The sequence below is a fragment of the Triticum dicoccoides genome, chromosome 7A (assembly GCF_002162155.2).
Source record: "Triticum dicoccoides isolate Atlit2015 ecotype Zavitan chromosome 7A, WEW_v2.0, whole genome shotgun sequence".
Taxonomy (NCBI): Eukaryota; Viridiplantae; Streptophyta; class Magnoliopsida; order Poales; family Poaceae; genus Triticum; species Triticum dicoccoides.
The window spans coordinates 40,134,918-40,145,800 of record NC_041392.1 but is presented as its reverse complement, the minus strand read 5'-3'; the positions used below and the strand labels follow the sequence as shown (position 1 = coordinate 40,145,800).

The 10,883-nt window shown below is 46.2% G+C and overlaps 1 protein-coding gene across 1 annotated transcript in view; it reads right to left on the bottom strand.

Annotated features, from left to right (window-relative positions):
- LOC119332994 overlaps positions 1 to 9,875 on the bottom strand; it is a 10,693-nt gene extending 818 nt beyond the window's left edge. The window contains exons 1-11 of the mRNA XM_037606046.1: positions 9,645 to 9,875; positions 3,531 to 3,749; positions 3,310 to 3,429; positions 2,504 to 2,550; positions 2,157 to 2,424; positions 1,950 to 2,036; positions 1,811 to 1,867; positions 1,560 to 1,685; positions 1,304 to 1,369; positions 1,036 to 1,209; positions 5 to 92 (exon numbers count right to left, since the gene is read on the bottom strand). Coding sequence (XP_037461943.1) covers positions 5 to 92; positions 1,036 to 1,209; positions 1,304 to 1,369; positions 1,560 to 1,685; positions 1,811 to 1,867; positions 1,950 to 2,036; positions 2,157 to 2,259 — 701 coding nt within the window. The 5' untranslated portion in view covers positions 2,260 to 2,424; positions 2,504 to 2,550; positions 3,310 to 3,429; positions 3,531 to 3,749; positions 9,645 to 9,875. The remainder of the gene's footprint in view (positions 1 to 4; positions 93 to 1,035; positions 1,210 to 1,303; positions 1,370 to 1,559; positions 1,686 to 1,810; positions 1,868 to 1,949; positions 2,037 to 2,156; positions 2,425 to 2,503; positions 2,551 to 3,309; positions 3,430 to 3,530; positions 3,750 to 9,644) is intronic.
- Between the last annotated feature and the right edge of the window lie 1,008 nt (positions 9,876 to 10,883).

Sequence of the window (10,883 nt, the reverse complement as noted above, 5' to 3'; positions counted from 1 at the left end):
TGGCTTAGCACAATTCTCACAGAGGTGCTTGACCTCTACCAGTGGCCTGTCACGGGAGATGTGCGGGCTCATGAGAGCCCTCGTTGCCGCTTCTGCACAATGAAAAAAAAAGAGCAAATTAGTACTTGGGATGGCAATGGGTCGGGTTTGGGGCGGGTGGAGCTGGTCCAAATTCAACTCATGACCCATCTTTCTACCCTCCGCCCATCCACCAAATTATCCATGGGCAAAACTTGTGTCCATGTCCAAACTCACTGGATACCCACATACCCATGGAGCTCCATGGGCATAGAAAAGTCATCATGAATCCTTCCCAAAGAGCAAATTAACTCATCATCATTCACTCACAAATGACAACATAAGCTACATGCATAAGTAGGCAACAAGTAATACGATGAGTCCTTAAGTGTGACATCCAGAGGTTGATTCTGCAGCATATAGCTCATGGAACAAGTTGCATATTTCCTGCCATTTCCCATTGATTCGCTCTTTCTACTATCACTGGCATATGGCCCCACATGTAACCCGGGTATCCATTGGATATCCATGAAGCACAAACTATAACCATGCCCAACCCGGCTGTTCGTGGGTATCTATATCCATGGACCCATGGGCGAAAATGTGCTCCATACCCTTGCCCAACTGGGTCGGGTATCCATGGGTATCCAGATCCGTGGATAAAATTGCCATCCCTAATTAGTACAAATGTATAACCTACCTATCCAGCAAAACAAAGAGCAACGAAAGACAGGTGAAGGCATCTAAAACCACTAGATCGTGCACAAGTACGCCATACCAAAAGTTTGGTAGGCTTTCTGGCCAACATCCTAATAAATTAGCTCAACAAAGTTCAACTAAAAACCATAGCGAACTGAAAAGTCCATTCCTTGGTAAATCCTACCTAGAAACCTAGGTTGGGTAATAGTGACCACTTATGTAGGATTATTAGAAATTATGGCACAAAATCACTGATCAAATGAACTTCAAACTTACCAAAAAAATTCAGCTGACACCATGTAGTGGTCAGGTACTCACCAGGGTCACGGTCGGGTAGGGCACCATGTTGCAGCAAACGACGCCACCATTCAGGTGACATCGCAAGCATCGCTATGAATTGCTGCTTTATTTGTGCCTCTTTTTGGGCGGGGACAGCTGGACTGTACACCCGGAGGAATGGGCTGGCTGCTGATATTGCAGGGAACCTACAACCTGCAAGGCAAAACAAATAACAGCATAAAGCTTTGCAATTTGCTGTAAACAAACACCTCTGAAAAATTCAATACAAGACTAAAACCGACTGGACCTGCAGGTACGAGAAACGTCGACCAAGGGCAATTGTATAAAAGCGACTTGTGTCCCTTATCTTGCGCTGCAATAAAAACAACAGCAGTTGCTTAGTCAGTGGAAGAATTCACAAATCACAAACATATACAGTGACAATCACTTCAGTAGCAACAAATCCACTAAGTTAGCAGTGAGATTGAACCTGCAGTCACAGTTTGTAAGTTTTGATGGACCAAAAAAAAAACTCTACATAAACACCGAGATTGCCAACTTACAGTGACAGCCTTGATGTTGCGCGAGAGATGACAGTGATGACTCAGAGCTCCTTCCTTCTTCAGGAAATTTCGAAGGAATACTTGAGCTCGTTTTTGTTTTTGCATCGGACCTGAGGTCGCCCTTGGCTGCAATTATAACAATCAGCATTTTCTTAATCACTGACAACCACAATTTACACATCACAAACATCCAGCATTTACTTAAGCAACCAGAAAAACAAAAGTAAAAACCGTGTGATTGAACAACTTACAATCCCACTTTTGTTGCGCTACTGAAAAGTTTCCAGAGTTCCTTGAGCCGCTTGATTCTGCACACACAACATGGTGATTATTGTAAATTGAATTCAGGGACAATAAACATAAACCATGCAAATGCACAGTGACACTAACTCTGATCAAACTCATTCATCTGCCTAGAATATCTTGTCGGAGTCCTTGTGGCAGAAGCATTAGCATCCTTTGCACGATTCATTGATTCTGCAGGCATGTTGCTGATTAGTGGATATGCATTTTAAGAAAGTACGGAGAAAATATAGATGCCTGAGCTACGTGTGGTGCTAACTTTACTTTCTATCAGCAAATGATCATTTGAATTACCTGACAGAGACTGTACTGGAACCCTTTTGAGCACAGAAATATGATCTTCTATAAACATAGTGAAGAAAAATATATATCCTTGTGATATTATCTTGACGCACATAGTCTTGTATATACATATATATAGTCTATAATTCCTTCCTCGTAACACATGTCTTGTGTAGTATATATTTGCCACTTCCGATATTCAAGGAGATATATTTGCTCCAGTACAGATAGATAGAAATCTCCAATAAACCACAATAATAAGGAAAATTGCCCAGTAAATCTGTAGGGTTATTCAACGTATGTTCAGTAAAACATAAAAACACATCAGTTTTTTTTTGTTAAAGGTGAAAATGTTAAACCTGCTTCTGAAGAAGTTGAACAGTAAGAGATCTGCGGCACACGCAACCTGCAAAAATGGAACAGTTTTACAATTTATATGCGGGTAAAGAAGTATTTTTTTATTACATTCCATTGTTCAGGATATCGGTAACTCGTACCATATTAGAATCCCAATAGGCTCTTTTCGTATCTAGGGTCAAGTATGTAGTCCATATTAGAATCTCTAAAAAGACTTATATTTAGGAAGGGCGGGAGTAATTAATAGCAGTCGCACAGAAAAATAATAATAACGACCAAGATGCTTGAAAATAGTGCTGGACACAAAAACAACATGAAAGAAAGACCTCAGCAACACTACTTCTAGTTCCAGGATAGTACCAAACAGCCCAAGGAGGCACGAACGAGGTTGATAGGGTTGGCCTAAGTACCAAAGAGCCCAAGTAGCAGCAGCAACAGTATAATACTCGTACGTAGGAGTACCGAACATTAAAGAAACACAAGCAAAATCGCTACAATAAAGTGGAGGGTCTTTCCGTTTCTTTGCAATGAGCGTTGCTAGAACTGTTAAAAATATCGGCCGATATTTAAGTTAATCGGCCAGTTTATCCTGATTCCGTAGGTGTCAGGCCCTGAACCTCGCAGTAGGTCACGGATGCGATAACAGGTTATCCTTGGCGTTAACTGGTCAAGCGGATTATCCAAAAGAAGAATTTCACAAAGGAGGAATCATGAATTGGGAAAATTAACACTTATTGCACTGGATTAACCGGAACAGGCTACACAAACATTTCATAACAAATTTAGAGAAGATTGATGAAGTCTTAACCTGCAATTTGTTGCGTTAGACCAAGCAAGCCGGGCCAAGTACTCAATGCCAGAGGCCTTGTCCGGGAATGGATAGTTATTCAGACGAGCCCTCAGGTATGCTTCTGGAGGATTAGGGTCTCTGGAGAAATCAAAGCAAAGAAGTGAGATGAATGGGGGAGAAAAGTGATCGTTTCAACAGCAAGATCATCATAAGCAAGAAATTGGAAAAAGAATAGCAACCTCGTGCTCTCCTCTGGAAGAAGAGCCCTCCCCACGAGTCGGATCTCCTGACACTGGGGGTCTCCAAAAGAACCAGGCAACCCGTCGATGTACTCCAACAATTCGAAGGGGCGCTGCCGGACTACCAGGTTGAAGATGCGAGCCGCGTCCAAACCTGCGCTTGGAGACGAGGCGGAGCCGGATGTCGTCGAGGTGGAGGTCGAGGTAGACGGGGAGGAGCTCATGTGTCATGGCCCGATCTCGATTTGTGCTAGGGTTCGTCGCGAGCCAAGAGGAAAAATGGGGAAAGTGCAAGTATATACTGGTATATTCTCTAAAGGAGGGATTGTATATGTTTTGAGCAAGCTCATACAATTCAACGATGCCGCTTACAGGCAAGCGGTGGAGCTTAAAATAGCCCAGCGACAGGGAAGGAAAAGTAACAGTACAACAAAGGGGAAAGTTGTAGAAAAAGTAACAGTAGGGCGAGCCACGCGAGCCGTTGGATCCTCCCGAATGCTTGTATCCACGCCGTCCGTTAACTGAAGAACTCGTACTCTTCGTCAGGCCTGACAATGCCCCTCCCTGAGAGCGATCTTGACCTCAAGGAGCTGCTGGTTGCTGGAACCAGCCTTGGACTGTTTGCTTGAAGAAGCCGGGGAAGGTGCGTTTGATGAAATCGGCGTCTTCCCATGATGCATCATCAGGGGGCAAGTTGGCCCATTGTACCAGCCACTGAACAACAGCGACGTTGTTGCGAGGAATCTGGCGCGTCTCCAGGACCAGTACGGGTTCAGTTTGGATTGTGCCATCAGAGGTGATCAAGGGTAAATCTGCACATGGTACTGCCCTTGGCCCGATATGCTTTTTGAGTTGGCTGATGTGGAAAACAGGATGGATGCCCACACCTTCGGGTAGAAGCAATTTGTAGGCTACATGTCCAATACGAGCAAGAACTCTGAACGGGCCGTAGTATTTGCTTTGTAATTTGATGTGAGAACGGATACCAAATGCATTGAGCCTGTAGGGCTGCATTTTGAGGTAGACCATGTTGCCTACTTCCAAACTCCTGTCTACATGCTTGCGGTCAGCATATTTTTTCATTCGAGCTTGAGCAGCAGCCAAATTGGACTTGAGTTGTTGCAGGAAAGCTTGTCTGTCAGTTAGAAATTCCACTGCCTCAGGTGTGATGGCATCAGACAAACTATACTCACTGATTGCTGGTGGTGGGTAGCCGTACATTGCTTCAAATGGTGTCTTTTGAAGAGAGGAGTGGAAAGAGGTGTTGTACCAGTATTCAGCAAGACCCAAATGTTTGATCCAGCGCTTTGGATGGCTTGATGTCATGCAGCGTAGGTAATTCTCGATGCATTGGTTCACTCGTTCAGTCTGTCCGTCAGACTGGGGATGGTACGATGTACTGTACCGCAGCTCAATTCCCATTGCTTTGAAGATATCTTGCCAGAGTGTGCTTGTGAAGATTCTATCGCGATCAGATACAATTGCCAGTGGTGGTCCATGGAGTTTGATTACATTATCCAGGAAGGCTTGGGCCACGGTTTGCACTGTGAATGGGTGGGCCAGAGGAATGAAATGGGCAAATTTGGACAGCCTGTCAACAACCACAAATATGACATCCATGCCATCAGATTTAGGCAGGCCCTCGACAAAATCCATGCTTAAGTGGGTCCACACCATATCAGGTATGTGAAGAGGGTCTAGGAACCCAGGGTATGGGCAGTTTTCACCTTTGTTTTTCTGACAAACTGGGCATTGAGCCACAAATGAATCCACATCTTGTTTGAGGCCTGGCCAATAGAATATTCTTTTAATTCTCTGGTAGGATGCTTTCCTTCCAGAATGACCTCCAATGGCAGAGGAGTGCAGGGCTTTGAGGAGTTTGTTCCTTAGTGTGCTATCCTTGCCTACATATATTCTTCCCTTATGTCTGATAACTCCTCCATGGAGTTTGTTTTTGTTGACAGTGTGATCAGCAGCTAACAATAGTTGTTCGAGGAGGGTTTTGCAGTGAGGATCTTGTAAGTAAGAGGCCTCCACTTGTTTGATCCACTCAGGAGTGACAATGGAAATTGCTAGGAGAGAATGTTTCCTGGAGAGGATATCTGCCGCAATATTTTCTTTCCCTTTTCTATATTCCAGCTGGAAATTATACTCTAACAATTTGACCATGAGTTTATGCTGAATACTGCTTGTGACTTTCTGATCCGTCATGAATTGCAAGCTCTAGTGATCAGTCCTTATAATCAGCTTGTGTCCAAGGAGGTAATGTCTCCAACGTTTAAGAGCTTCAATAATTGCTAGGGCCTCTTTCTCATATGTTGAGAGAGTGGTGTTTCTTGGGCATAAGGTGGACCTGTAGTAAGCCAGGGGTTGGCTGTTCTGCATGAGTACAACACCTAGCCCAGTGCCAGAAGCTCAGTCTCAAGAATGAATGGGAGGGAAAAATTAGGGAGCGCAAGTACTGGAGTAGTAGTGAGAGCATATTTCAACTGTGTAAAAGCAATATCTTGATTTTGAGACCAATGAAAACTGTCTTTCTTGAGCATATCATGTAGGGGTCTTGCTATTGGTCCAAAGTTCTTGACAAACCTTCGATAATACCCACATAGGCCAAGAAATCCCCTGAGTTGTGTTACTGTGGTTGGAGTGGGCCAGTCTGTTACAGCTTGTATCTTGGTAGGATCTGTTGCTACTCCAGAGCTGTTGATGATGTGGCCTAGGTACTCCACTTGAGGGACAACAAAGTGGCATTTGGACAGTTTGACTTTGAGCTGATGTTCTTTCAAAAGGTCCATGACAATTTGCAGGTGGGAGACATGTTCTGCAAGTGTTTTGCTAAAGACTAGTATATCATCAAAGAACACTAGTATAAACTTCCTGACATATCTGCCAAAGATGTTGTTCATGAGAGCTTGAAAGGTGCCAGGTGCATTGGAAAGGCCAAAAGGCATGACTAAAAACTCGTAGTGGCCAAAAGAAGTTCTGAAGGCAGTCTTTGGTATGTCTTCTTCTTTCATTCTCACTTGATGATAGCCTGACCTTAAGTCCAATTTGGAAAAGACTGTTGCTCCATGTAGTTCATCAAGAAGATCTTCTATTACCGGTATAGGAAACTTGTTTTTGACAGTGGCTGCATTCAATTTTCTGTAATCAATGCAGAGTCTCCATGAGCCATCTTTTTTTCTGACAAGGATTGCAGGAGAAGCAAAGGGGCTCTGGCTGGGTCTTATAACTCTGTTTTTGAGTAACAGATGGATCCGATGCTCCAGCTCATCTCTCTGAGTGTGGGGTACTCTATATGGTCTTGTGTTAGGAGGGTCAGTTCCAGGTGCCAAGGGGATCTCATGGTCACACTCCCTCTTAGGAGGAAGGCCTGCAGGCTCTATGAAGATATCAGGGTATTTCTCCAATACTTCTTGTACTTCTGGAGGAATAGGATCACTTGTTTTTGTGGTAGGAGAAGTGTCTTGTGCTAGACTGATCATGTAAGCAGGAGCTCCACTGAGCAGAAGCCTATTTAGTGATAAATGATCAATTTCAATTGCTGCAGACATTGGACCACAAGCGGGAATAGTTACTGGTGTAACTCCATCTTTAAGCAAAGTGAGTTTTCTTGGGTTATAATGGAAGGAAACTGGCCCATGCTTTGCTAGCCAGTCTGATCCTAGAACGACATCATGTCCTGGTAGGTCTAGAATTCTGAAGGAGTACTGGAACTGTTCTGAATTAGCAGAGAAAGTTGTGGCCGGTATATAGGATCCAGACCATAATTTGCCTCCCCCTGCTACAGTGACAGGTCTTCTACTATCTTTGATAATATTGCAATCAGTTTGGAGTGCAAATTGCAAGCTCATGAAGGTGGCATTACTGCCAGAATCTACTAAAGCAACAGCCTGTCTACCCCCAATAGAGATTAATATTGAGAGGGAATTAACACTATCAGTTTCCAGGGCTTGGAGAGAAATTCTCATGCATTGTTCTTCTGTTGCTGGTTGATCCTCTTCTTCAGTTTCCTCCAACTCCTCTTGTGGTATTGGCTGTTCAGTAGGGTCTTCCCCTGTGAGTACATTTAGTACTGTTGCTTGCTTACATTTATGCCCATGGAACCAGGCATCCCCACATCGCCAACACTTCCCAGGTTCCCTAGCTCTTTGTGTGGTGAGTGGTTGCTTGAAATCATTAGTCTTGTCCTGGACTATGGGTGTTTGTTTGTAGTAACTAGTAGCAGGTCTGCTAGAAGTACTAAATGTTGTGGCTTTTTTCTTTTCCATTGCTCCTTGTTCCAAATCCACAGCAAGCTAATAAGCGTCAGTCAGTGATGCTGGTTTCAATGGTCGAAGTTGATACTTCAGAGTAGATTTGAGGCCATTGACATAGCATTTGACGAACCATTATTCAGAGATCATGGGGTTTTCCTCCTGTACGTCTGCCATGAGATCTTCAAACTGCTGGGTGTACTCCACAACAGATAAAGTGTGCTGTTTGAGAGTGTTGAAGCGTTCAGTGAGATCATAGGAACTGGATGGAGAAAATCTGTGTAGAATTTCTTCACAAAACTGTGCCCATGTCAATCTTTTCTTAAGGAGACCAGACCTACGGAGCCACACATCAGCTGGTCCAGTAATGTATAATTGTGCCAGTCCCACTCTGTATTCTGGGGGAGCACCAGCCATCTGGAAGTATTTGTCACACTGGCGTATCCATCCTGCTGGGTTCACACCTTCAAAGCGAGGGAATTCTATCTTTGGTCCTTTTGTGATGGATTTGAGAAATTGAGTGCGCATCTCATTTTCGTACTGACCATAAAAATCTTCCCATTGTGTACGCACCAATGGTGGTTGGAAATTGTGGAACGCCGGAGTATGAGCAGTACGGGAAGGAGCAGTAGGTGTGAAATGCCCGGCCTGTACGTCTTGAATTTGACCTTGTGCATACCCCGGTGGAGCCGAGCGTCTGTTGATGTTGATCGCTGGCAAGGTAGGAGGTACTTGTGTTGCTAGCAAGCGAGTCTTTTCTTGTTCAGTAGCTAATTGCTTTCGTAGTTCTGCTGTGGATGGCCTGACTTGTTCCTGTTGTTGCTTTGCTTTGTTAGGATCCTCTTGTTCAGGTGTTGGGGTTGTGGTCTGGGGATTGGATGCAGATGCGCCTGGTGTTCTGAAGGACTTGAGGATGTCAGACATCGCAGCGAGCTGGGAGTTCAACGCCGACACAGCTTGCTGTACGCCGTCCATCACATGTGCCATCGCATCTTGTTTCAGAGTAACAGCATGGACATCCTTGCGCACGCCCTCAACATCTTCACGCAGCTCTGTTGCTTCCTCTCTGGTCTGCACAACTTTAGCTTTCATCGCGAGCAGATCAGCGACTTCGGCCTCGTCCAGACTCGGCTTCGATCTACCCATGGTGACTGATGGATTCGGAGAGGAATTTTACTGCCGGAGCACCGGTAACCCAAACCGAAAAATCAGTCCACCGCCGCCTGCTGTCCGCGCCGCCGGCGCACCACCACTCGCTGTCGTCCTGGGATTTGACACTTGAGCAGTGTGCTCAAGCAACCAGACGAACGCTACGAGTTGCCGCCGAATTAGTCTACCGCCACCAACGCCGCCGGTCCACTCCGCTGCCTGCGCCGCCCAAAATCGCCGCCGCCGTCGCCGCCAAAGAAGGGAGGGAAGGGAGGGAGAGTCACCGCTGCCGCCTTCAGAAGGGGGGGAAGGGAGGGCAACTCACGGGAACCCCGCCGATTCGTCGCGCCGCCGAGGAAGAACCTTGCTCATGATACCAATTGTCATGGCCCGATCTCGATTTGTGCTAGGGTTCGTCGCGAGCCAAGAGGAAAAATGGGGAAAGTGCAAGTATATACTGGTATATTCTCTAAAGGAGGGATTGTATATGTTTTGAGCAAGCTCATACAATTCAACGATGCCGCTTACAGGCAAGCGGTGGAGCTTAAAATAGCCCAGCGACAGGGAAGGAAAAGTAACAGTACAACAAAGGGGAAAGCTGTAGAAAAAGTAACAGTAGGGTGAGCCACGCGAGCTGTTGGATCCTCCCGAATGCTTGTATCCACGCCGTCCGTTAACTGAAGAACTCGTACTCTTCATCAGGCCTGACATCGTGCTCGTTGTCGTCGTCGCCGCGTAGGTCGAGGAAGGCGTGGACGAGGTCGAGGCAGGCGCGGCGGAGGTAGCAGTCCGCGCGGACGAGGTAGAGGCAGGCGCGCCCGAGGTCGAGGTCCGCGCGGCGGCGAATCTCACCGTCGGCGCAGCGGATCTCGCCATCGGTGGCGGTGGTCGTTCTTCCTCTCTTTTTTTTAGGTAAGGTGGGCGCTCTTCCTGGGGGAACCGGTTCAGCGAGGAGGCAAATGAGGTTCCGGTCCGTCTCCCCGCTCGGTATTTACCCCTCCCTCCCAGCACTAAAACCGGACCAATCAGCGCCAAACTCTCTTAAACCAGATCAATTCCCCCCTACGATGGTTTTCGACCTGATTTTCATGATTTTGATTTTTTTTCTTTTGCTGACTAGACTAGTTTTTTTTACATAAGTACATACACAAGCGCTTATATACACGTGCATACACTCACCCCTATGAATGCACACACGCACACCCTACCCCTATGAACACCTCCGAAAGACTGAGCCGGCATATCATCTTGAGATTTACGAAGTCATCGTAGGCACCTCGTCATTGACGGGAATATCTCCTCCCACTGAATGCGCATCGCCGGAAATCCTGAAATAAATCCAGGAATAAATGCGAGCACCAGGATTTCAACCCTAATGGGCCGGGGATACCACAGTCCCTCTAACCATCCAACCACATGTTGGTTCGAGCTGGCAATTCAGGTGGTTTCATCAATTGGTGACGCCGCCCGACCAATCAGCCCCCTAATTCAGGTGATTTCGCTCCTCATTCCCCTAGTGCCTCGACGTCAACCATGCCGTCGGCACCCGCCCTTGCCGCCATGGCGTCAACCACGTCGCCGCCGTCGAGCGCCCCTACTTCTCCACCCACCGATGAGTCCTCATGTGCGCGACATGTTCTTTGTTCTGTGTGCCTCCTTCCCCGGCAGTGCATGATCGCGCCAGGACAGGGGATTTGTGCTTAGTAGGAAACATAGCTGCCATGGCAGGGGATTTGTGCTAGCCGAATTTGTTGCCATGGCGGCCAAATCGAGCAGCTGCGGGGGAGATTGTGGGCAGGTGCAGGGGATTTGTGCTACCCTTTTTTTGCTATGTTTCCTATGTAGTGTTCTAAAGTTTGTTTGTTTTGGGCAGGTGTTGTTGATGAGGCAGCAGATGAAGATGAACTATTTTATGTGTCATTGCATTATTCGCAAATTTGAGACAGTC